This window comes from Chiloscyllium plagiosum, unplaced genomic scaffold (genome assembly GCF_037043375.1).
Source record: "Chiloscyllium plagiosum isolate Xiang-an unplaced genomic scaffold, Cpla_swu_hap1 HiC_scaffold_32, whole genome shotgun sequence".
In the NCBI taxonomy this organism is placed as follows: Eukaryota; Metazoa; Chordata; class Chondrichthyes; order Orectolobiformes; family Hemiscylliidae; genus Chiloscyllium; species Chiloscyllium plagiosum.
The window spans coordinates 31,953,863-31,981,165 of NW_028270170.1; the positions used below are offsets into that span (position 1 = coordinate 31,953,863).

The 27,303-nt window shown below is 39.5% G+C and overlaps 1 protein-coding gene and 1 non-coding gene across 3 annotated transcripts in view; one reads left to right on the forward strand and one right to left on the reverse strand.

The window, feature by feature from the left end:
* The first annotated feature begins 10,824 nt into the window (after window positions 1–10,824).
* Window positions 10,825–27,303, forward strand: part of eftud2 (elongation factor Tu GTP binding domain containing 2) — a 53,059-nt gene continuing 36,580 nt past the window's right edge. The window contains exons 1-8 of one of the 2 annotated variants that reach the window (XM_043675200.2): window positions 10,825–10,964; window positions 18,097–18,204; window positions 20,892–21,051; window positions 22,275–22,353; window positions 22,925–23,000; window positions 23,252–23,317; window positions 24,231–24,266; window positions 24,345–24,435. In XM_043675200.2, the coding sequence (XP_043531135.1) occupies window positions 10,956–10,964; window positions 18,097–18,204; window positions 20,892–21,051; window positions 22,275–22,353; window positions 22,925–23,000; window positions 23,252–23,317; window positions 24,231–24,266; window positions 24,345–24,435 (625 nt within the window). In that variant the 5' untranslated portion in view covers window positions 10,825–10,955. Of the gene's footprint in view, window positions 10,965–15,146; window positions 15,271–18,096; window positions 18,205–20,891; window positions 21,052–22,274; window positions 22,354–22,924; window positions 23,001–23,251; window positions 23,318–24,230; window positions 24,267–24,344; window positions 24,436–27,303 lie in introns of those variants that run through there. The other variant, XM_043675201.2, reaches the window with a different exon arrangement.
* Window positions 25,310–25,383, reverse strand: trnas-gcu (transfer RNA serine (anticodon GCU)). The gene has a single exon. It is a non-coding gene; the product is annotated as a tRNA-Ser (tRNA).

Genomic DNA, 27,303 nt, shown 5'->3' on the forward strand with positions numbered 1-27,303 from the left:
TTGGGATCCCTACCCAGACAGAACACATGCATACAAAAACAAATTGCGACTTAAATAAGCATCAAGGGCTGCTGGTACTGCTTGAAAAGATGTTGATGTTTCATTAATATCTTGCTAGATAAGGATTTCTTCAGGAATGATGTCCACTACATATAAGAAAGTACGCGCTTTGGGGGGGCATGTCTGCTTCAAATGGAGAGCTGAGGTGACCAGTAGAACTATGTCCTCCATATTTCCCAATCATGTGCTCATATCAAACGTTCATCTACATCAAAGGATTTCTGAACCTTCTGTCTTCTGGCTGGCACAGACAGGCTGCTACTTCTGCATATGCCTATTTTACCTCAATAGGGGTAAGACTTTGAGTATTTCACCTCACTTTGAAGAAGCCATCAAGCCACTACCTTCGGGAAATCTGAGAATTTTCATGTTCAATCTTTCCTTATTGTTCTTCACATTCTTCTGAGAAAACAGCACCATCTCCCTAACACCAATATCACTGTTACCATGCTTAATAGGCATTGATACATGTACAGGTCAGACTTCCCTTTTAAGCTATGTTTATAATATACATCACAGTAAGGCAATGGAACAACAGACTCTGAACTGCAAAGGGTACATCTCTCACTAAAACACTAACACGTGTCTATTGAGGTCACAGTGGCATACAAAGTAGGAACAGGAGTAGGCCATTTGGCTTCTCGAGTCTGCTCCAACAATCAAAAACATCATGGCTGATCTGATTACTTCACATTTCTGCCTACCTGTAATAACTTTTCACCACTTACTTACTTATCAAGTTGCTTGAAGTTCTTCTAAACACCACTGGGTACAAGCCTGGCCTGCCCAATTCCTCTTAAGACATTCCCTTCTAGGTATTAGTCCAGTAAATATGCTCTGAACTGCTTCCAATACACTTGCATCCTTCCTTAAACAAGGTAATCAATACGATGGACAGTACTCCAGAAGTTGTCTTACCAATGCTCTATATAGCTGAAGCATAACCTACTTTTGTTTTCAATTCCCTTGCAATAAACAGTAACTTTCTGTTCACATTCCTAATTACTTGCTATACCTAAATACTAATGTTTTGCAATTCATTCACGAGCACATCCAGATCATTCTGCTTCTTATAGCTCTGCAATTTTGCACCATTTATATGCTTTCTCATTCTTCCTGACAAAATGGATAATTTCATTTTCTCACATTTAACTTCATTTACCCGATCTTTGCCCACCCACGTAACTCCTCTATTCCCTTTTGTAGCCTGATATCCTCTTGACAATTTATTTTCCTATCTTTGCGTCATCAGAAAATTAAATAACCATACCTTCAATCTCTTCATCCACATCATTTCTATAATTGTAAAATTTTCATCACTGCTTGCCTCTGTGTAATCATTAAAACCAATCACTACAGCAGGGATATGGGCAGAAGGTGTGTGCAAATGCCACAAACTCCAATTTCCTCTCCAAGTGAAATACTAACCTGAATTGGATGTATGCTGCTATTCTTATGATATTGCTGATTCAAAATACTGCAATTCTTGAAGCAGTACTGAGGGAGTACCTTCACTACATGAACTACACCAGCTGAAGAAAGCTAAAGATCAATGTCAATATTAGTTTTGCCAATGATGTGCAATGATCACTAGTTCAAAACTGAAGCATGGAGATCAGCAAGAATGGGAGTAGAGTCACAGTCACACAGCATGGAAACAGACCCTTTGTTCCAACCAGTCCATGCCGACCATAATCCCAAACTAAAGTAGTCCCACCTGCCTGCACTTGGCCCACATCCCTCCAAATCTTTCTTATTCATATACTTATCCGAATGTCTTTCAAACATGTAATTATACCCACATCCACCATTTCCTCTAGAAGTTCATTCCACACATGAACCACTCTCTGTAAAAGTCTTGCTCCTTGTGTCTTTTTAATATCTTTCTTCACTCGCCTTAAAAATATGCCTCCAAGTCTTGAAATCCTCCATCACAGCGAAAAGAACCTGCCATTCAGCTTATCTATATTAGTCATAATTTTAACAACCTCTATAAGGTCACCCCTCATCCTCCTGCGTCCCAGCCTACCCAGCCTCTCCCTATAACTCACACCTTCTATTCCTGGCAAATCCTGGTAAATCCTTTCTGAACTCCCTCCAGCTTGATAATATCGTGTCTATAACAGGGTGACCAGAACCAGACACAGTACTCCACAAGAAGCTTCACCAACAGCTTCACCAACCTCAACATGACTTCACAACTCTTATACTCAAAGGTCAGAGCAATGAAGGCAAGTGTTTTAAATGCTTTCTTAACCACTCGGTCTACACGTGATGCAAACTTCAAAGAATTATGTATCCGGACCCCTAGGTCTCTCTGTTATTCAACATTACCCAAGGCCCTGCTTTTAATGGTGTAAGTCCTGCCATTGTTCACTTTACCAAAATGTAATACATTGCATTTATCCAAATTAAACTCCATCTGCCACTCCTCAGCCCATTGACCCAATTGATGAAGGTCTCTTTGTAATCTTAGATAATCTTCTTCTCTGTCCACTACACAACAAATTTTGGTGTCATCTGCAAACTATCTGCAAACTTATCAAGTTGCTTGAAGTTCTTCTAAACACCACTGGGTACAAGCCTGGCCTGCCCAATTCCTCTTAAGACATTCCCTTCTAGGTATTAGTCCAGTAAATATGCTCTGAACTGCTTCCAATACTCTATATAGCTGAAGCATAACCTACTTTTGTTTTCAATTCCCATGCTTAACCATTCTTTTTATATTCTCATCTTGATCATTTATATAAATGACAAACAAAAGAGGATCCAGAACCGATCCCTGTATAGCTATGATGGTAGCAGGTCTCCAGTCCAAGAAACAACTCTCCACCATCACTCTCTGTCTCCTGCTATAAAGCCAATTTTGTATCCAACTGGCAATCTCACCCTGAATCCCATGTGATCTAACTTTACTAATTAGTCGGCCATGCAGAACCTTGTCAAAGGTTTTACTAACATCCAAATAAACAACATCTACTGCTCTGCCCTCATCAATTTTTTTGGTTACTTCCACAAAAACTCAATCAAGTGTGTGAGACATGATTTCCCTTACACAAAACCATGCTGACTATCCCTAATCATTCCTTGCCTCTCCAAATGAGAATAAATCCTATCTTTCAGAATCATCTTCAAAAAGGTACCCACCACCGAAGTCAGACTCACAGGTCTCTAATTCCCGCCTTCCCTTTAAATCCCTTTTTAAACAAAGGCACAACATTACTGTAATGAAATGAGCAAGTAGAACTCTAAATACCAAAGCAGTAAGGTGTTTGATGAGTAATGAAGGATGTTAAGCAATCTAGAGAACCTAAACAAGATTGGTGGTGTCAAACATGTATGTGAATATTTAAGTAACAAATGGGCCAAGGTAGGATTGGAAGCAAGTGATATATTGGACAGTCATAGGGTGTATTGTTCATGATGGAGTATGCAGAGTGAGCTCAGAACCTTATTTGTGAGCATTCTGGTTCAGTTTAAGGTAGTAGCTAGTTGAGGGAGCTAATGATGGAGGTTCTTGTTTCTAAACATTTGACCGAAGGAAGTTACAATACATCCAAGCAAGTAACAAAGGTTGCTTGCTCTTGCACTATTTGATCTTGTCAACAGTTTTATCAGATGATACCAACAATAATCACAGTATGAACAAAAATTAATTAAGAAAACATAAGTATAAGCACAAATCAACACATGCATCTTTTCTGTACCTCTAGTCAGCAGTTACTGAGTAACCAGGAAATCAAGCGTTTGAAAGGTCATTTCAGAATTTACCAGACTATTAAGTGGATGGAAAAGTTAAAAGAAGAATGCTAACAAGCTGAATTGACAGGCTGACATAATGCTAAACTTGTCTTTTATGAGTGTTAATTTATGTCAAGAAATATTTAGTCAGAGAAAAAGTGCTCTATATATGATTTGTAGGATAAGTAATGGATGTAAAATTCCTGTCATATTTTAAAAAATAATTAGATGCTGCAAAGGATTTCCTCGAATTTACAGCACTGAAACAGGCCATTCCAACAACTGATCTGTGCCAGCCTTTATAATCTATTTGGGCTTCATTTGACTCTATCATTATAGAGTCATAGAGATGTACAGCATGGAAACAGACCCTTCGGTGCAACTCGTCCATGCTAAGCAGATATCGTAATCTAATCTAGTCCCATTTGCCAGCACTTAGCCCATATCCCTCCAAACTCTTCCTATTCATATACCTATCCAGATGCCTTTTAAATGTTGTAATTGTACCAGCCTCCACCACTTTCTCTGGCAGCTCATTTTATATCTTTCCCTTCTCATCCTAAACCTATGCCCTCTTGTTCTGGATTCCCCAACCCCAGGGAAAAGATGTTGTCTATTTATCCTATCCATGTCCGTCATGATTTTATAAACCTCTATAAGGTCACCGTTCAGCCTCTGACGTTCCAGGGAAAACAGCCCCAGCCTATTCAACCTCTCCCTATAGCTCAAATCCTGTAACCCTGGCAACATCCTTGTAAATGTTTTCTGAACCCTTTTCCGTCCAGTCTTTGGATAAAGGAGAAGGTTGCTTTTTCTCATCTACAACCACCTTTTGATCTGTGGAATCTTGCAGAGTCCAAATGGCAAGTAGACCTCCTGTTATCATGTAGATGTACCATGCAGGAAACACACAGAAAAGAGCTGGGGATAATCCTTACCTTATCCATTATTAGAACTTTGCAATTTTCCTTTTAAATTAAAATGCCTTGTAATGGAGGCTCCTTCCATTTGGATAGCAAATAAAGCAAATTACATAGGTTTTCACTAAATGAAAAGAGAATCAGTGGTGATCTGTTTGCTTTATGATTTAATTTGTAACACAGAGCTTATGAGTGTTTCTTTAAATTTTGTTGCTCTGTACTTTAGGCTAAGCTTTTTTTCCTTTTCTATAAATATATTTGGATTTAAGTTGTTTGATGAATGATAAGATTAACATAATGATGACTAGCCTTTATACGTCACTAACCGAGGACAAGGATGGTCTTGAGCGTGTAAATTTAATCAAACTTACGTATGGTAAGATTTTATTACACCCTCTCACATTGTCAGTCAGCAAAAGCATATGATAGAACATGTTTCAAAATGTTATAAAAAGCTCCATTGTAACAACCAGGACCAAGGTCACATGATTTTCCACAATTACAAAGATGAGAATGCGTCAAAGACAAAATATTTCACAAGTATAAAGAAATAAATAGAGCTGTGTTTATTTATTACAATGCACCATTTAGGAACACATCCATTATTAACAACTTTCAATGAGTAGAACCATCTGTAAATTTCTCTTGATCTATAATGCCTCAAATGAATCGATTTGATATCTTGACAAACCTAAAAATCAGTAATTGTTTTTGTTCCATCTGAGTAGGGCTCTTATGTAATAAACCCATGACTAACGTAAATGTCTGATGGTTCCTGAGTTGCATACAAATGTGGTACACGTGAAAAGTTATGGGTTCAAGGGCAGATGAGACATACTGAAGCTCTTGAGGGCAATCCTGTTATTGAAATTAAATAACTAGAGAAGAGTTTGTGATCACGGAGAAGTGGTTGTAGTACAGTGATAACGTTACTGGACTATTAATCCAGAACCCCAAACTAATGATCTGGGGACACAGGTTGGAATCCCACCACAGCAGATGGAATTCATTAAAAATCTGGAATTAAAAGCAAACCATGTAACTTCTGCTGATTGCCATAACAGCTGAGCAGGCCTACAGCGATATACTGCAGGGAAGAATATCTGCCGGCTTTAACCAATCTGGCCTACATGTGAGTCCAGACCCACACCTATGTGGTTGACTCTTAAATGCCCTCTGTAATGGCCATGAGCCATTCATTTTAAAGTCACGTAGGCACAGGTAATGAATGCTGGCCTTATCAGTGATGCCCACATCCCATAAGTGAAAACAAAATCAAGTAAATTTTGTGTGATAGCAAAAGAAATAAACCAGATTTATCTTACTTCCTGGGAGAAAGTGAGGACTGCAGATGCTGGAGAACCAGAGTTGAAAAATGTGGTGCTGGAAAAACACAGCAGGCCAGGCAGCATCCGAGGAGCAGGAGAATCGACGTTTCGGGCATAAGCCCTTCTTTAGGAATCCTGAAGAAGGGTTTATGCCCGAAACATCAATTCTTCTGCTCCTCGGATGCCGCCTGGCCTGCTGTGTTTCTCCAGCACCACATTTTGATGATGCTGAATAGTGCATTGGTGAAACATCCCCAGAGCACTACTACGATTCCAGTACGAGAACATAAGGATGCTTAAAGCAAACATTCCTGATGAAAAGCTAATGCTCAAAACGTTGAGTCTCTTCAGATACTGCCTGACCGGCTGTGCTTTTCCAGCACCACACTTTTTGACAACCCAAAACAAAGCCAACAAAAGCAACATCCCTGGTATAGAGTGTTTATCAGGCCATAAAAAAGACACAGAGTCATACAGTCATAGAGATGTACAGCACAGAAACAGACCCTTCGTTCAAATTGTCCATGCCAACCAGATATCCGAATCTAATCTAGTCCCACTTGCCAGCACATGGTCCATATCCTTCTAAACTTTCCTATTCATATACCTATCCAGATGCCTTTTAAATGTTGTAATTGTACCAGCCTCCAACACTTTCTCTGACAGCTCATTCCTTACATGCACTATCCTGTGCATGAAAAAGTTGCCCCTTAGGTACCTTTTCAATCTTTCCCTTCTCACCCTAAACCTATGGCCTCTAGTTCTGGACTCCTCCAACCCAGAGAAAAGACCTTATCTATTTACCCTATCCTTGCCCCCATGATTGTATAAATCTCTATAATGCCACCCCTTAGCCTCTGACACTCCAGGGAAAACAGCCCCAGCCTATTCAGCCTCTCCCTATAGCTCAAACCCTCCAACCCTGGCAACATCCTTGTAAATCTTTTCTGAACTCTTTCAAGTTTCACAACATCATTCCTAAAGAGGGAGATCAGAATTGCACACAATATTCCAAAAGTGGCCTAATCGATGTCCTGTACATCCACAACATGACCTTCTAATTCCTATGCTGAATGCCCTGACCAATACAGGAAAGCGTATTGAATGCCTTCTTCACTATCCTTTCTACCTGAGAATTATGAATCTTCACTCCAAGGTCTCTTTGTTCAGTAATACTCCCTTGGACCTTACCATTAAGTGCAGAAGTCCTGCCCTTTCCAAAATGCAGCACCTCACATTTATCTAAACTAAACTCCATCTGCCACTGTTCGGTCCATTGGCCCATCTGATCAAGATCCCATTGTAATCTGAGATAACCTTCTTTGCTATCCACTACACCTCCAATTTTAGGGTCATCTGCAAATTTACTAACTATACCTCCTATGTTCACATGCAAATCATTTATATAAATGACAGAACGCAGTGGACCCAGCACCGATCCTAGTGGCACACCGCTGGTCACAGGCCACCACTCTGAAAAACAACCCTCCACCACCACCCTCTGTATTCTACCTTCGAGCCAGTTCTGTATCCAAATGGCTAGCTCTTCTTGTATTCCATGTGATCTAACCTTGCTAACCAGTCTACCATGAGGAACCTTGTGAAACGCCTTACTGAAGTGCCATATAGATCATTTCCACTGCTCCGCCCTCATTAATCCTCTTTGTTACTTCTTCAAAAAACTCATGATTTCCCATGCACAAAGCCATACTGACTCTTCCTCATCAGCCCTTGCCAACCCAAATACATGCAAATCCTGTTCCTCAGCATTCCTTCAGGATTTCACAGAGATTAATAGGAATAGGAATTAGCCAATTGGCCCCTGAAGCCTATTCCACAAGTGAACTGCAACATTGTTAAGGCTCTTGATTACAACAAAGCTGAATATATTTCATCCTCTCTTGCCAGATTAAACAGATGGAACTGCTTCATAAGGATTTTCTGCTTCCGAATGACGCACATTCTGTATGCAACCTGTTCTGTTTGTGGAACATGTCAACTCTGAGGAAAAGGAATTCAACTCCCTTAACATCCAGCTGGAAATCAATGCATCATACAGTTCAATACCTGATCTTCTGGCACCAGACATAATGCCTTCATTCTGTGGCAGTTCACCATGCCATCTGCATTTCAGCCATCACTCTAAATCAAAGAGACACAACTGGGCAACAAGGGCTACCTTCGATGACCATGGCTTAAGGCTCTGGAACACAATCCTCTCAAATAGGCAGCATGCACATAATGAAAGTCAAGAATGAGAATTATCTTAGAATGTTATTTCTGGATGTGCCTGGCCAGTTTGACAAAAATCACAGTTTGAAATATATGAAAAGTATGACTGAGGTATTTCATTACAAACAAGATAATCAACAGGAAGAACAATTTGGCAGAGGATTGCCAGTTGACCTCAAAATGAATGTAGAAAATGACTAGCTGCTTTTGTGGAATATTATTATACCTATTTCAGAAGAAAGAAACTGCAATGGACTACAAGTTTGTCTTTTGTTTGAATTTATCTTGTGATGATTTTTGAGAAATCTTACTGCAATGAGGATATTCTCAATGTACAATTGATTTAATCTTTGGATCCTGTAATTTATAAGATCTACTTTATGTTACATATTGCAATAATTTTGAATATTTATAAGTATTTTAGCATGCAGCATCTTAAAAATATTTAACTGTATGGTAACTTGTGTATTTTATCCAACAATCTCCTTAAGTTATCTTTTCCAAATGGTTGTGACAGAAAGTGATCCATGTGTGTACATTCCTGTGCTTGGCCTGACTTTGAAAAGAGGTAGGAGAAAGTGAAGACGACAGATGCTTTAGATCAGAGTCAAAAAGTGTGGTGCTGGAAAAGCACAGCCGGTCAAGTAGCATCCGAGAAGCAGGAAAGTCGATGTTTCGAGCATAAGCTTTTCATCAGGAATGACCTGATCAGCTGTGCTTTTCCAGTGCCATACTTTTTGACTTTGGGAAGAGGCATTTTGGCAGAGTCTGAAAACAAAAAAATGCTGGAAATCACAACGGGTCAGGCAGCAAACGTGGAGTGACAGAAAGCTAACGTTTTGAGTCTAACAAATGCTTCAACAGAGCTAATGTCAAATGTAGAGGGGGCAGCATTTATGCAATAGTGTGGAGGTTGAATGCTGGAGGACAAGGGGTTCTGATAGTGCAGATTAAGGGGTTGGAATGTGAGAATCATCTCTGATCACTTAACCGCGCTATCAGCACCTGTTCTCCCCCAGCAGTCCACCCCCACATTACTGCATAGATGCTGCCCCCTCCACATTTTAGATAAGCTCAAATGAAGAGTCATTTAGACTCAAAACATTAGCTTTCTCTTACCCAACGTTTGCTGCCTGACCCACTGTGATTTCCAGCATTTTTTTTTGTTTTCAGACACTACCAAAGTACCTCTTTCCAAAGTCAGGCCAAGCACAAGAATGGATCACTTTCTGTTATGATCATTTGGAAAAGATAACTAAAAGAAATTGTTGGATAAGATATACAAGTTGCCATACAGTCAACTTCACATCAGCTTTGATGAACAGTTATCTAGATTCAAAACATTAGCTTGGTCCATCTTCACGAATGCTGCCTGACCAATTGTGATTTCCAGCATTTTTTTTTTGTTTTCAGTATACATTTCAGCATCTGCAGTAATTTTCTCCTATTATGGCAGAGTCTCTTGACCTGAAAGGGTAGGACAAGATTCAACAGTTTCTGTCAATGCTCATCCTGATCATCTCTGTAATGCTCGACTTCGATGTTCTAAGGATGTTCTAAGGGACACAAACTGAGACAAAAATCACTGGAGAACCATCACTTAGTGAATGACTATCTTTGATCTGTTTGAAACTTTATTGGTCTAAGTCGATGTCAATGACTAAGTGTCACAGATTGGCACTTACCAAGATCTATGACTGTGCACTTTGTGGCTTGAACTAAAGGTTGGTGCAGCCACAAATACTGAGTTGGGTGATTGACACACCTGGTTCATGAATGTCCTTTAGGGAACAAAATCTGCTGTTCCTACCTGGTCTGGTCTACATGTGACTCCAGAGTCGTAGTAAAATAGTTGACTGTCAATAACACTCTGAATGGTTTTGCAAGTCACTCAGTTTCAAGGGCAATTACATATGACCAAGAAATGGGACTTTGTGGCAAAGCCCGCATCAGTGAAAGAACAGAGGAAAAAAAAGTCCTGCAATTTATGGAATCATCCTGTAATTTAACATTTTGACCTGTGTCCTAATCATTGGTTCCTCAGGATACCATCTATCTCGTATTTTATGAGCAGTGAATGGGAGATTGCTTTACCTCTTGCCACTGTACTTTTACCTTTGGTGTCTGAACCAGTACATGTACTACCATCAACCTACCCAGCCAGGAAGATGGCCAAAGCATGACTCTCCAGTGAGGAGGAGAGACATCTTTCTGCCCTGCTTTGTAAATGGTAACTCATAGGTCGGAATTCACATATCTTATAAGGAGTGAGCATGTCTAAATAAGCTCTGGCAGGACCAAGGTTAGAGGGAGTAGTGGGTGCTGAAACTGAGTGAGTGAATGGGGGAGAGGTTGGGTGAGCAAAGGGACTTCACCGAATCTTTGAATATAACAGCAAACATAAGATCATTTGAGTTGCATCAATCGAGATGTGGCAATCTATTCAGATTGCAGCTCCACAACTGTTTTCCTTTTTTTTCCCCCAAGGTACTCCACATTTTTGGTCCGGACTTCCAAATTGGTCCATTTGAGAAATGTGGCATGTGAATGATCTGGAAGTCTTCCATCATCGTGTGGGATCAGTGCTGTAGACCAAACCATATCCTCTGCTTATTGCTGTAATCCAGCGTTTAAAGGTCCCAAAGCATTTGGACAAGCTGCAGAGACAAAGTCGATGTATAAGGTAGGTGGGTGATGGGATAGGATGACAGATGGTTAGGTGAGGGAGTCAAGTGGTGAAGGCATTGGGACAGAGAAGTATTGATTGGGATCGGTTCAGGTCTGACTCCAATTCAGAGTTGGGGACTTTTATGCAGGGTTCCAGACATTCGGTTAATTAGAGTCAGAGATGTACAGCCTGGAAACAGACCCTATCATCCAACCCGTCCATGCTGACCAGATATCCCATGCCAATCTAGTCCCACCTGCCAGCACCCGGCCCATATCCCACCAAACCCTTCCTATTCATATACCCATCCAAATACCTCTTAAATGTTGCAATCGTACCAGCCTCCACCACTTCTCCTGGCAGCTCATTCCATACACGTACCACCCTCTGTGTGAAAAAGTTGCCCCTGAAGTCTCTTTTATATCTTTCCTCTCTCACCCTAAACCTATGCCCTCTAGTTCTGGACTCCCTGACCCCAGGGAAAAGACTTTGTCTATTTACCCTATCCATGCCCCTCATAATTTTATAAACCTCTATAAGGTCAATTGCCCACCACCGACGTCAAGCTCACTGGTCTATAGTTCCCTGGCTTGTCCTTACCACCCTTCTTAAACAGTGGCACCACATTAGCCAACCTCCAGTCTTCCGGCACCTCACCTGTGACTATCGATGATACAAATATCTCAGCAAGAGGCCCAGCAATCACTTCTCTAGCTTCCCACAGAGTACACCTGATCAGGTCCTGGGGATGTATCCACCTTTATGCATTTCAAGACATCCAGCACTTCCTCCTCTGTAATGTAGACATTTTTCAAGGTGTCACCATCTATTTCCCTACAGTCTATATCTTTCATATCCTTTTCCACAGTAAATACTGATGCAAAATACTCGTTTAGTATCTCCCCCACTTTCTGCGGCTCCACACAAAGGCCATCCTGCTGATCTTTGAGGGGCCCCTATTTTCTCCCTGGTTATCCTTTTGTCCTTAACATATTTGTAAAAACCCTTTTAATTCTCCTTAATTCTATTTGCCAAAGCTATCTCATGCCCTCTTTTTGCCCTCCTGATTCCCCTCTTAAGTATGTTCCTACTGCCTTTATACTCTTCTAAGGATTCACTCGCTCTATCCTGTCTATACCTTATATATGCTTCCTTCTTTTTCTTAACCAAACCCTCAATTTCTTTAGTCATCCAGCATTCCCTATACCTACCAGCCTTTCCTTTCACCCTAACAGGAATATACTTTCTCTGGATTCTCGTTATCTGATTTCTGAAGACTTCTCATTTTCCAGCAGTACCTTTACCTGCGAATATCTGCCCCCAATCAGCTTTCAAAAGTTCTTGCCTAATACCGTCAAAATTGGCCTTTCTCCAATTTAGAACTTCAACTTTTAGATCTGGTCTATCCTTTTCCATCACTATTTTAAATCTAATAGAATTATAGTCACTGGCCCCAAAGTGCTCCCCCACTGACACCTCAGTCACCTGCCCTGCCTTATTTCCCAAGAGTAAGTCAAGTTTTGCATCTTCTCTGGTAGGTACATCCACACACTGAATCAGAAAGTTTTTTTGTACACACTTAACAAATTCCTCTCCATCTAAACCCTTAACACTATGGCAGTCCCAGTCGATGTTTGGAAAGTTAAAATCCCCTGCCATAATCACCCTATTATTCTTACAGATAGTTGAGATCTCCTTACAAATTTATTTCTCAATTTCCCTCTGACTATTAGGAGGTCTATAATACAATCCCAATAAGGTGATTATCCATTTCTTATTTCTCAATTCCACCTAAATACTTCACTGGATGTATTTCCAGGAATATCCTCCCTCAGCACAGCTGTAATGCTATCCCTTATCAAAAACGCCACTCCCCCTCCTCTCTTGCCTCCCCTTCTACCATTCCTGTAGCACTTGTATCCTGGAACATTAAGCTGCCAGTCCTGCCCATCCCTGAGCCATGTTTCTGTAATTGCTATGATATCCCAGTCCCATGTTCCGAACCATGCCCTAAGTTCATCTGCCTTCCTTGTTAGGCCCCTTGCATTGAAATAAATGCAGTTTAATTTATTAGTCCTACCTTGTCCCTGCCTGCCCTGACTGATTGACTTGCTTCTGTTCTCAACTGTATTAGCCTCAGATTGACCTCTTTCCTCACTATCTCCCTTGGTCCCACCCCGTCACCTTACTAGTTTAAATCCTCCCGAGCAGCTCCAGTAAATTTCCCTGCCAGTATATTAGTCCCCTTCCAATTTAGGTGCAATCCGTCCTTCTTGTACAGGTCACACCTACCCCAGAAGAGATTCCAATGGTCCAAAAATGTGAATCTTTCTCCCATACACCAGCTCCTCAGCCATGCATTCATCTGCTCTATCTTCCTGCTCCTGCCCTCACTAGCTCACAGCACCAGGAGTAATCTTGAGGACCTCTTTTTAAAATTCCTGCCTAACTCTATGTAATCTCTCTTCAGACTCTCAACCTTTTCCCTTCCTACATCGTTGGTTGCAATGTGGACAATGACCTCTCACTGGCCCCTCTCCCCCGTGAGAACATTCTGCACCCCCTCTGAGACATCCTTAATCCTGGCACAAGGGAAGCAACACACCATTCTGATTTTTCGCTGCTGGCCACAGAAACGTCTGTCTATACCTCAGACTAGAGAATCCCCTAACACAATTGATCTCTTGGAACCCAACATACCCCTCGTTGCATTAGAGCCAGTCTCAATACCAGACACTTGGCTGTTCGTGCTACTCTCCCCTGATAATCCATCCCCCCCCCCCTACAATTTTCAAAGCAGCATACTTGTTTGAAATGGGCATAGCCACAAAAGACTCCTGCACTGGCTGCCTAGTTCTCTTACCTTTCCTAGAGTTAACCCATCTATGTGACGGTATCTGAGACTCTTCCCCCCCGCTCCCCCATAACTGCCATCCATCACATACTGTTGTTGTTGCAAATTCCTCATTGCTTCCAGCTGTCTATCCAACCGATCCATTCGATCTGATAAGATTCACAACCACTAGCATTTATGGCAGATATAATCTACTGTAATCCTTAACTCTCTTTAAACTCCCACATCTGACAGGAAGCACATATCACTCTACTAAAGGCATTTTTGCTCCTTCTAAGCTGGGCCTTCTGAACATTTTCAATGTGCTTCTTTTATGTATTGTGCTCCAATGACTACTTTACAATTGGAAGATCCATGTCTTTTTTAAACTTTTGTGGGACGAGTGTGTTCTGGCAAGGCTAGAATTTGTTCCCCATCCTTATTCGACCTTGAACTCAGTGCTTTGCTGGGCCATTTCAGAGACAGTTAAGAATCAACTGGCACTGTATGGATCTGGATTTGCATAGACTACATACATCAGGTGATGAGGGTACATTTCCTCTCTGAACGAATATCTGTGAACCAGATTTTTTTTTTAACAAGAAAAGGAAATTGTTTTATGGTCACTATTACTGAGCCTAAATTTTAATTCAAACTTTCCCTGATTCCTGCCAAGCTTGGACTAGTATCTGTGTCATTCACCATCACCTGCTCTACTCACAAGTAGGGTATGACTGGTGTCTAAAGGCCTCTATGGTATACAAAGGGGCTAGTACTGTGCAAATAATTCCTTGTGTTAAGATATTTTTAAATCAACCTGTCAGAGATCTGGAGCAGGTGGGACCTGTCTTGCAGCCTGGAGGCAGGATTATACCGAGTGCTGCATTTGGATGAAAGCGCATGTGCATTCACTGTGCCAGTTACCTAGCATAGGCTAATTTTGATTCATCAGTCTCTCGTTTATGTGCTCAGCATGTTTTTGCTGCACAACTCTGTTCCTGTCATTTTGAACTGGACTGTGCCTCAGATCACTAAATGTTGAAAGAAAAACAATAATTTTCTTTATGCAATATTGGAATTGAAATTAATATCTGTGGAGTTGGAGGGGGGAAACTTTTTTTTTCTGACAAGAGATTCCAATTCTCAATACAACAGGAACTCTATGCAGGAAGGTTCTCTCACTGGTCATGGTGTTACAGCCTGAAGTTTGCTCTTACCTTTAATTTAAAGCTTGATGAACATTTTCTTTTATTAATGCCTGACAGCATAACAGGAGAATTATTTGAAGACCTTTCTGGCGCAATTGTTTCTGTCTTTGGAGACAGGCGGCTGCCCGGGACAAGGTTGGGGTCTTTCCTGAGTGAGTGTCGCGCGGTTGCCATGCAGTCGCGCTCCTTCGTCTGAGCGAGGTTTAGAGAGAAAGAGAGAGAGCGGGATTAAACCCGGAGTCAAAACTGGGAGAGAGCGGGATTAAACCCGGAGTCGAATGTAAGTCTAGCTAGTATCAGAACTCGAGTTTTGAAGATTGAGCAGCTTCCCCTCCCCCCCCATCATCGAGGCTGCTACCTCTTGGGCCTCCTTCCTCCGAGGTTGTGACATTATCACTGCACTGCAACAACCCCCAAGTGCTGTCTGATTAAGCAGTTCTGCACATACCATTATTATTACAGATACAGAATGTAGATACTTTCTAATTAACTTACTCAGAGATGTTAATACACACCTCTCTCTAGAACAGCTGGGATTTGAACCCAAGCCATCCTGGCTCAGACATAGGATCACTGCAATTGTGTGACAAGAATCCCCCACTAACCTGTATAAACATTGTTCAGTGTTCATGCAGAGAGAAGAGTCTTGTGTTTTTCTGTGAAATCCTTGCTTTATTTATAAAGGCCTGCATTATAAAAGCCAAGGGAGTCATGCAAAATCTCTCCGATTGGGCCATAGTGGAAATATTTTGTCTGCTCAGTTCAGAGTATCGTGCTTTAGAAGACATTGGAAAGGAAACAGAACTGACTAGTGTTGATTTTTTAAAAAAAATCAATATGCTGGGGAAGTTGTGGTAGAAAATTCATTTTGGACTTAACATTAACTTTGCTTCTTTCTGCATAGATATTGGTAGATCTGCTGATTTTCTCTAGCACTTTTGTTTTTTATTTCAGACCTTCAAAATCTTGAATATTTTGCTTTTACAACAATGAAGGATTGAAATTAATTAGACACGAAAAGCAAGGGTTACTCTTCTTAGAGCTCAGAAATTTAAGAGGAGATTTGATGAGAGCATAATTAATTAATTTGGTAAGAATAAAGAATAAGAAACGCTGTGTTATGGTTGTGTTCGCCGAGCTGGGAATTTGTGTTGCAGACGTTTCGTCTGCCACTACAAATGCCGGAGGAAAGATCACAGAAGCGCTTCACAGGAGGCTCCCAAGCACTGAGGATGTCACCTAGACAGGGGACGAAACATCTGCAACACAAATTTCCAGCTCGGCGAACACAACCTCAACAACGAGCACCCAAGCTACAAATCTTCTCACAAACTTTGAATAAGAAACTCTTTTCAGAGGAAGAGGATGAGTAACCAAGGACATGGATATAATAATAGTGATTTGAGGAAACACATTTTAAAAGAAAGTTGTTGTGATCAGAAATGTAAGGGTACTAAAAGCATATTCATCAGGACTATGGGGCAAAGTAAGATGATGAAAACTCTTTGGATAATTCTACCAAAGAACCAGCATAGGCTTGATGGGCCAAATTCTCACTGAAATACAGAATATTTTCACGTTAATTTCGCACCAATTTGATTCATACTGCTTGAAAATCATCTTGTCTCAGAGTTAAAAAGTCAAATTGTCAGTTCTAGAAATCTGAAGCAAAGTTTCAAATCATATATTGTTTTTGTATATTAATAGCTACCACTGTCCAAATTTTTCGTTGTCTGCTCTGATTACCTCAGTTTGTATGACTGTCTAATTTTGTTTGATATCGCTCCTGTAAAGTGTCTTTGGACATTTTATTACATTAGAATTATATAAAACCTTGTTGTTCTCTAAAATTTAGATAATGCATCCTGTTTTAGAAGCTGCATGTTCTGTTACTTTGTTTCCCTCAATTTTGGTTTCCTACTTTAGGATCTGATAAAATTATCTCGACCTGAAGCATTCCAAGTTTTTTGCCTTTTAAATTTATGTATTTATTAGTATTCACATGTCAAGAAAAAGACTGACTGGTTACCTTTGAACTACACTTAAGTAGTGACAGGAGAGCTCTAATTGCATCCGTCAGTTTCTTGGAGAAAGTGAGGACGGTAGATGCTGGAGATCAGAGCTGAAAATGTGTTGCTGGAAAAGCGCAGCAAGTCAAGGAGAAAGTGAGGACTGGAGATCAGGAGAAAGTGAGGACTGCAGATGCTGGAGATCATCTTCTGCCTAGGAACCCTCCAACCACAAGGGATGAACTCAGATTTCTCCAGTTTCCTCATTTCCCCTCCCCCCACCTTGTCTCAGTCCCAACCCTCGAACTTAGCACCACCTTCCTAACCTGCAATCTTCTTCCTGACCTCTCCGCCCCCACCCTCACTCCGGCCTATCATCCTCACCTTAACCTCCTTCCACCTATCGCATTTCCAACGCCCCTCCCCCAAGTCCCTCCTCCCCACCTTTTATCTTGGCCTGCTTGGCATACTCTCCTCATTCCTGAAGAAGGGCTTATGTTCAAAACGTCGATTCTCCTGCTCCTTGGATGCTGCCTGACCTGCTGCACTTTTCCAGCAACACATTTCCAGCTCCGTCAGTTTCTTGTTTATATTCCGAAAAACTAAATATTTCCCTCTTATTTACTAGTCTGTTACCCTTGCTATATAGCATTGATTTTATTAATATACATTTTATGTGGGGTTTGTTGAATACTAGGAAAAATTAAGGTAGAAGAACCTCCTCCACAGTTTCTGAATAAGATATAAACCAGGACGTTGAATTATCCTTATGGAATAAGGATAAAGAGCTTAATGGATACCTCTGAATTGTTTCCTCCCTAGTAGTTTAGCAGAAGAATTAATCCACTTATTAAAAATGCATTAATGCCATCTCATGCATAGAGTTATTTTAGAAGAACTTGTTATGTATTAACATACTATAATTCTGCAATGTATTTTGATCCCCATGCTGACCCAGGCACAATGGTCAAAATTATGGCCTTGTAATTTACATGTGCTCTATCATTCAAAGTGTATTTCAGCTGATCAAAATAGTAAAAGTGTTTAATGCATGTCTAGAAATGCATCCATAAATTTAACTTATCTTTCTATTTCAGACTTCTATCATGGATACGGACTTGTATGATGAATTTGGTAACTATATTGGACCAGAATTGGACTCTGATGAGGAAGATGGAATAGCTAGGGATGATGATGTGGATGAGGTGAGGTTATATTCATTGATAGACTTTAAGCTCAAATAACTTTAAAACTTTATTTGAAATTTATCTTGACAATGCCAAAATAAAATAAAAAACAAAGTTATTAAAATCATAACATATACGCTTTTAATTCGTGTTTTGCCAGTTGAAAGAAATTGCTATTGAATTTACATCCCGCAATTTATTACTTTTTAAGCTATAAAACATTTATCTGATGCCTGTTGGAATACTTTCAAACTACTAACCTTATTCCAAAATAGTCTGATTCCCTGGTCCCTGGCCTTTTTAAAAAATAAGCACAGTTAGCACAGCTTCAATCCTTTTCCATATACACTGTAGTCAAATATACAGTTAATTTCTGGAGATGAGGAAATCAACTGCAAATTGATTTGCTGTTTTAAAACATGGAAGGTTCTTCAATACTGTTTTAATGGACTAAAGATGTTAAGTAACAAGTGCTTAAACTACTGGATTTCACTTTGCAGAGTGTTAGAATTTTCATAATATTGTACTTCATCTGCTTGGTTATTGGATGTTTTAAACTTACCGCTTTTGATTGAAAGGAATTGGAGTTTCAGTTTTCTTGTGTTCTTTTCATGTTTTGGTCCAGCTGCATCATTGACCTGAACTTTGTAGTCAAACCTTAGAGTGCTTTCCACAAAGGCTGAGTGACATCTGCAGAGTATTTCTTTTTCTCAACAACAGTTTAAACCTCTTGTTGAGTCAGGGAGAATGTCTTGGCATGCAGCAGTGGTGACGCCAACAACCAATCATGTTAAAGTATACATACACACGAAAAGGAAGTTAATTCCACTTAAATCCTTGCATTTTACATTTTCAGTGCAATAAATGAGTTTGACTTGATTATGAGAGAAACCGTGAGATAAACTTCTAAAAAATGTTTTGTTTTAAAAATATAGAATTTTGTTTTTGATTGAATAAATTTGGTATTCCACAAATATAAAATCAGTTATCATAAAGTGAGAATATTTAGTAGTGATTATGCAGTTGAACCTTGCTAACAAGTGAGACAGCCAAAACTTTTCCTCATGCGCTCATTAGGACTGGGTCCTGATAAGTGCAAGAGAAAAAACTTCAACTTTGTGTCTCTTTTTGTACAAAAATTAAAGCATTGCAGTTATTTAGTTACAAAGTGAGTGCACCAAAACGTAAGTGTACCTCATTCAGCGTTTTCAAAAATGGAAGTTCTTATCAATTCGATTGATTTCAGTTGGATTGCTCAACAGCACAATTTCAGGAGAAGAAATCTTTGCTAGATTTACATACTGTTTGATGTATGTGTTTACTTGTGCAATTATTGCTCATTTGGGTGAGGTAATGACGTCAATATCTTAACTGCTTTAACAGCATTACCATTGCAAAATCTGGATTAATAATTTTAATATGCTGTAACCACAATAACGTTAAGCCTTGTGGTAGGCTAGCTTATTTGGTTAAATGGCTAGTATGTGGTTGAGAATAATACCAACCACATAGCTTCATTTCCCAATCTGGCTGAAATACATTTGGCTCGTCCCTGAGAGTGGCCGGCAATGGCAGACTACCAGTGACGAAAAACGGAAGAAAATGGCTCAGAGGAAAGCATCAGTACACCATAAGCCAGGGCTCTGGTTTCCAGCCTGAGCATGTATGACTAAGTGAAAATTAATCAAGTCTTTTAGGGATTAATATCCTATGATGCTATTGTGCAAAACAGTTTTTAGATTGCATTTCCTCTACTCCTGCTGTTATGATCACAGCAGAGACCGATAACTTTGAAAAATATATGTGAGCTTCCAATCGATGACTAACAGGATCACATGACAAGGTTTCAAATTTTAAGACTTTTATACCAAAATCTGAAAGCTACATTGAATAAACACTGTTACTGTTTCAACTTATACTGTAAACTACAGAAAAGATTCTACATTTAATATTTACAATGACTGGAAATTCCCTGTTAAGCTTGTACTTTATCACCTAAGTGGACACTTCTCTAGGAAACAGTCCAAATCTATTCTTAAATTCTCAATCCCTCTTTCTAACCAAGTCTAGTTGAATCTTCCAGATATGTTTAAATTCTCCTAAACTTCATGTCTTCAATCAGAGCACAAGCTCCCATCCACATCCTGCAAGAGGCTTTCTGACTCTATTTTACTCTCAAACTTGTGCTCGCTCCATAGCAACCTGAGTCACATTTCTCATAGTCACATGAGTCTTGTTAAATAGAAACGTTGATTAGTTAGTCTCTCTATCTCCAACTCCAATATATCAGGAAATTAAGCAGCTTTAAAGTGCAACAGTTTACAAAAGCGGCCATTCCTAACACATTCCTGAAGCTTGGAAATTAATTGTCTGTCCGTTGTCAGCAAGCTTGTTCAGATCGTCATTAGATTGTGAAAAGCTTGCATTTTCTTTACTGAAATACAGCACAGATCTCTCTTTCAATCCACCCTTATTCTTTAGCAATGAAGCCACCAACTTCGTTGTTGGCACAATTCAGGTTACATGGTCCTTTCAGTCATTCCTCCTACCTGAAACGTAAGGAGGCATTCCTTACAAATGCACAAGCATTTTAAATATATTTTTGCATCCATGTTTGCAATCATAAAGTGGAGTAGAGATTTCCAAAGTTGTTGCATTAATGTACCAAGAACTCTTTTAAAAGTGCTTTTAATTTGACTAATTAGGAGGACGACGATGATGAAGAAGCTGGAGATCAGGATGATGATAATGTTGGAATGGAAGTGGTGTTACATGAAGATAAGAAGTATTACCCCACAGCAGAAGAGGTGTATGGACCTGAGGTAGAGACAATTGTCCAAGAAGAGGATACTCAACCTCTCACAGGTAAAGTGATACAAGTGAATTAATGTGAAATGCACGGGCTTTGTGTTACTCTTCTCCAAACCCCTTGCTTTACTCTTAAGAACTACGTAATTGTTTACAACTGGTTCTCAGCTCTCTACTTCCAGACTTTTCAGCACACTATACAACACAAGTCTTTACCTGGTTAACTGATTTTATTTTATAGATTTAACTTAATAGGAAACTGCTTTCCCAAGAAAAATCAATATAATCTGGGCTTTGTCTGGAAATGCCAAGCCTTAAAAATGCAATACAATTTAGGTTGCTTAAGTTAATCATGATCATAAAGTTGTTTACTGCTTTTAATGCAAGGTGATGTTGATGGGTTAGGGTCACATTTTGGTTACTTTTTGAATAGCTAGTAACATAATTTCAGTCGGAAATATTTGATTATCCTTAACCCTAAATGTCACTTTTTTAAAAAAAAATGCTAAGTAAAATTGAATATAACTTAAAGCCTAAATATAGATAGATAAAGTTGGTGACCTTTGGTTATCTCACCTGAACTGGAATCTAATATTTACTATAATTTCACAAGGCAAATTAACCAATCTTTAACAGTTTTGTTGCAATGTAAATATGCACAGACTTTATTTAAGTACACAGATATGTGCAGCACTCTTCTTAGCTCTTTTATACTGCTCATTTCAGTTTTGCAGGTGACAAAGCTGTAATCAACAGATAAAGTAAATGTTGCATGTATAGAAAGTTCCCTTAGTCATGTACGTGTTTTAGTAGTAATAAGTTAATCCACTAAGTATAATTCACATGGAAATTGTAAGGTAGGTAATTAGAACTATCAAAGTCTTTTTGGGTAATTTTGCATCTAAGAGCTACTGGAGTGGAGGGGTATCATCTGTGAAAGAACAAGCTTGCATTTATAAAGCACCTTTCACAATCCCAAGAAGTCATTTAGCACTTTTTAAAGTTAAGTCACTATTTTAGTGTAGTGGCCTGAAACTGGATTGCGTGGTAGAGTTTTGGCTGGAGAAAAACAGTAGTAATAATCCACAAAGGAAATCTGTGATTGATATAAACTGAAGTAGATATAGAATCATCTTTGATCATGCCACTTTAACTCACACAAAATGAATAAATTTAACAGATTTCAAAATAAATAAATAATTGGTTTTCCTGATGAAATATGTTTTGAATGCAATCACCCCAATTCTAATTTTATAATTTTGAGATTTTTCAACTTTCAGAACCAATCATTAAACCTGTCAAGAAAAAGAAGTTTACGTTGATGGAGCAGGAGTTACCAGAAACAGTATATGATATGGAGTAAGTAAACAGTTTTGTCATTCCCTAAATGGTGACTTAAAAGCAAATAAAACACGTCATCATTGATTGTTCTCATCTTTAGGTATAATGCTACTACATATAGAATACTTATCTCTTGTGCCCTAAAAGAATGTCCTAAATGTTACCCAGAACAACCTTGCTACATGGCTATGAAGATTTCCACTTTCTGCACCAACCACTGTGTACTCTTCAACCAATATTGCCTTTTTCTTTCTATCTTGATTTCAGGATGATAAAGTGTTATATGCAAATGACCACTAGAACTTAGTGTCTATTCATAGACATATACAGTGCAGTAATCTTTTGCTTATAACTTCATTGAGGCTCAGACTTTAGAGTTAAAAGGTTCCCAGTTCCTTAAAAAGCTCTTTGAACATATACTATTTTGGGTATACCAACCAAATAGAATTCAATGCAAGCCACTGCCACTGCCACTTTTTCTTAAATAAGCATATGATTAGTGTTTTTTGTTAACAGTCATTTGCATGTTTGATGATCCAAAAAATAGAAATGTTTGTATGAATCATTGCATCTATTTTTTAAATTTCAGGTTTCTTGCAGATTTAATGGACAATTCTGAACTTATTCGAAACATTACTCTCTGTGGACATTTGCATCATGGGAAGGTATGGAAAAGATATGTAGAGATATTGTGTCAGTTCTAGAAAATGATTTGGAATTTACTTTCATTGTGGGATAAAAATCAAAGCTACAAAGTAGACTGCCTTTGTGATTGTTGCCTTGTGAAAGTGCTGATATTGATAAAGTCAGATTGAATATTTGTTATTTTGACTGGTTGTAATGTAAAAGAAGTTGTAGAAGTCAATTTTAAGTGAAATGTTGTTCTGTAATTTACACTTTACACTTTTTCTTTCAGACAAATTTTGTTGATTGCTTAATTGAACAGACTCACCCAGAGATTCGTAAAAAGGATGACAGAGATGTAAGCACCATAGCATCTATTTCCTTACTATTGTGTATTTATCTAGGGAACCTTATTGATAATTATATCAGCCCCAGTTGTATTTGTATTCGCTTAACCAATAGCAATATCATTTAGTGCTTTTTAATTCTTTCAAGCTTTTCACTAAAAAGAAAGAGACAATACGAAAAATCCATAAAAAAAAGATTCAACATTTGTTATATTGATCGATTGTTGGGATACTTGGTTGTTTTAATTCTGTTTGAAATCATAATTTTTTTTAACTAATCTTTAATTTTTTTTTAAAGTTCCAATTTAAAAGAAAATAGTATTTATGCAGTGGTGATTTACAATGTTGAAAATTGATCTATTGAATATCTTAATATATTAAAACTATTAAGTCTCAAGGATACCGTATGGCCAGATATTTGCTTGTTCAAAGTCAAACTGACAACTTCAATGGCGTAGATAGAAATAATGCTGACCCACACAACCTGCAGTGATAGTTGAATAAGCTGATTGGATAGAGAAGAGAAAGTAATTTGAGGACAGAAGATCAAAGTAAAATAATGTAAGGTGCAGCCATTTATTTTTTCCTGGAGGAGACAATTCAAGCGTAGTCTGAATGCAACACCAGCAGCTTACCAGAGCAGAAAGCCCATTGCAGAGTTGGGTGAAGAAGTACAAATGCGTAGAAACTCTGATATTTTGGTTGGGTATAATGAAATTATTTCTAACTAGTTCCACTGGACTTTAATACGTTGAGGTCCAACATAATTTTTTTTTGTTTCTGTAACCAAATGATTGCATTATCTGATTGAGTGTCAATCAAAAAAAAAGCATGAGGTAGGAGCATGAATAGATCTGACCTCAAGGTTGCTCCAGCTTTCAGTAAGATCATGATTTACCTTAAGTTGTATTTTCTTGTTTACAGCTTCGCTACACTGATATACTTTTCACGGAGCAGGAGGTACGTTGCATTTTATTTTAATTTATTGGAGTTCTTGAAAATACTCTTGGGTAATTTTTGTATTTTTTTTCTTCCAAGAGGGGAGTAGGTATAAAGAGTACACCAGTCACAATGGTACTTCCAGATTCTAAGGGCAAATCCTACCTCTTCAACATCATAGATACTCCAGGTGTGTACTTTGAATTCAATTCAAATGTTTAGTAGATTGTTACTCCCCATGTATAGATTATGCAGCTTATGCTTCTGAGCTGATGTAGATAAAGTAGTTTACGTTCAGCTATTTTCTTGATTCTAAATATATAAATTGTCAGCAACAATTTTGACTACATCATTGGCTTACAAGAAAATATACTTGCAACCAGCCACCTTAATCAACCATGGCTGACTAGGGAAGTCAGGGATAGCATGAAAGCATATAATGTGGTGAAGGGCAGTGGGAAAAGAGAGGATTGGGAAGCTTACAAAGACCACTAGAGGGCAACAAAAAAAGAAATAAGGAGGGAGAAGATTAAATATGATGGTAAGCTAGCCAGTAGTGTAAAGGAGGACTGTGAGAGTTTATATATATAAAGGGCAAAAGAGAGGCAAACGTGGACATTGGGCAGCTTTTTTTTTAAGATTAAATTCGATTCCCTACAGTGTGGAAACAGGCCCTTCGGCCCAACAAGTCCACACCAACCCTCCAAAGAGCAACCCACCCAGACCCATTCCCCTACATTTACCCCTGACTAACGCACTTAACACTACGGGCAATTTAGCATGGCCAATTCACCTGACCTGCACATCTTTGGATTTTGGGAGGAAACCAGAGCTCCCGGAGGAAACCCACGCAGACATGGGGAGAACATGCAAACTCCACACAGTCAGTCGCTCGAGGCTGGAATTGAATTTTGGACCCTGGTGCTGTGAGGCAGCAGTGCTAACCACTGAGCCATCGTACCGCCCATAAGAAGATTTCCGTTTAGGGAACATTTTCCTGACACCATTAAAAACGCGCACCTTCGCAGCCAAGAAAGAGGTTGGAGCTAGAACAACAATTACTATGTCCCTGGGTGGTTTCGAATCACCAACCTTTCGGTTAGCAGCCGAACGCGCTGACCAATTGCGCTACAGAGACAGGCTGGACAATGACCCTGGAGAGATAATAGTGGGGAACAAGGAAATGGCTGAGAAACTGAATACTTACTTTGAGTCAGTCTTCCCAAAAATTCAAGAGAGTGAGGGGGCAGAGTTGAGTATGATGGCCATCACTAAGGAGAAGGTGCTATAAAAACTGAATGACCTGAAGGTGTATAAATCATCTGGACGAGATGGACTACACCCCAGAGTTCTAAGCTGAAGAGATAGTGGTGGTGTTATTGGTAATCTTTCAGGAATCGTTAGAATCAGTGAGGGTCCTAGAGGGTTGGAAAATCGCTAACATGACATCCTTGTTTAAAAAGTGGTAAGGCAAAAGATGGACAAATTACAGACCAATTAGCTTAACCTCAGCTGTGGGTAAGATCCTGGAATCCATTGTGAAGGATGAGATTTCTGAATACTTGGAAGTGTATAGTAAAAAAGGGCAAAGTCAGCAGGGTTTCATCAAGGGGAGTTCATGCCTAACAAATCTGCTGGAATTCTTTGAGGAAGTAACGAGCAGGTTAGACCAAGGAGGGCCAGTGGATGTTATCTACCTGGACTTCAGGTGCTGCACAGAAGTCTACTGAGTAAGATAAGGGCCCATGGTATTAAAGGCAAGGTGCTAGCACGGTTGGAAGCTTGGCTGTCTGACAGAAAGCAGACAGTGGGGATAAAAGCATCCTTCTCGGATACAGCCAGTGACAAGTGGTGTTCTGCAAGGCTCCGTGTTGGGACCACAACCTTTCACTTCATACAACTGATAATCTAGATGAAGGAACTGAGAGCACTCTGGCTAATTTTGCTGATGATACAAAGATAGGTAGAGCAGCAAGTAGCACTGAGGAGGCAGAGAGGCTGCAGAAGGATTTGGACAGGTTAGGAGAGTGGGCAAAGAAGTGGCAGATGGAGCACAACGTGGGAAAGTGTGAGGTCATGCACTTTGGTAGGAAGAAGAGAGGCATGGACTATTTTCTAAATGGGGAGAAAATTCAGAAATCTGAAGTGCGGAGAGACTTGGGAGTTCTAGTCCAGGATTCTCTCAGGGTAAACTGGCAGGTTGAGTCAGTAATTAGGAAGGCAAATTCAGTGATGGCATTTATTTTGAGAAGACTTGAATATAAAAGCAGTAACGTACTTCTGAAGCTCTATAACGCTCTGGTCAGGCCGTATTTGGATTGTTGTGCGCAGTTTTGGGCTCCATATCTCAAAAGAATGTACTGGTCCGAGAGTGTGTTCTGAGGAGATTCACGAAAATGGTCCCAGGAATGAAAAGCTTAATATATGAGGAAAGTTTGAGGACTCTGGGTTTATACTCGATGGAGATAAGAAGGATGAGGGAGGATCTAATTGGAACAAACAGGATACTGAATGGCCTGGACAGATTGGATGTTGGGAAGATGTTTCCATTGGTAGGAGAAACTGAGGCATTGCCTTAGTGTAAAGGGAAGACCTTTTAGAACAGAGATAAGAAGAAACTTCTTCAGCCAGAGAGTGGTGAATCAATGCAATTCATTGCCACAGAAGATTATGGAGGCCAGGTCATTAAGTATATTTAAGATAGAGATAGATAGGTTCTTGAGTATCAAGGGCTACAGGGAGAAAGCCAGAGAATGGGACTGAGAAACCTATCAGCCATGATTGAATGGTGGAACAGACTCTAGGGCTGAATGGCCTAATTTCTGCTCATAGAACATAGAACAGTACAGCAAAGTAGAGGCCCTTCGGCCTTCGATGTTGTGCTGACCTATCCTACTCTAAGATCAAACTAACCTATATACCCTTCAATGTACTATCTTCCATTTGCTTATCCAAGAGTCGCTTAAATGTCCCTAGTGTATCTGACTCTACTACCACCGCTGGCAGTGCATTCCATGCACCCACCAATCCCACTGTCTTATGGTCTTAATCAGATGGG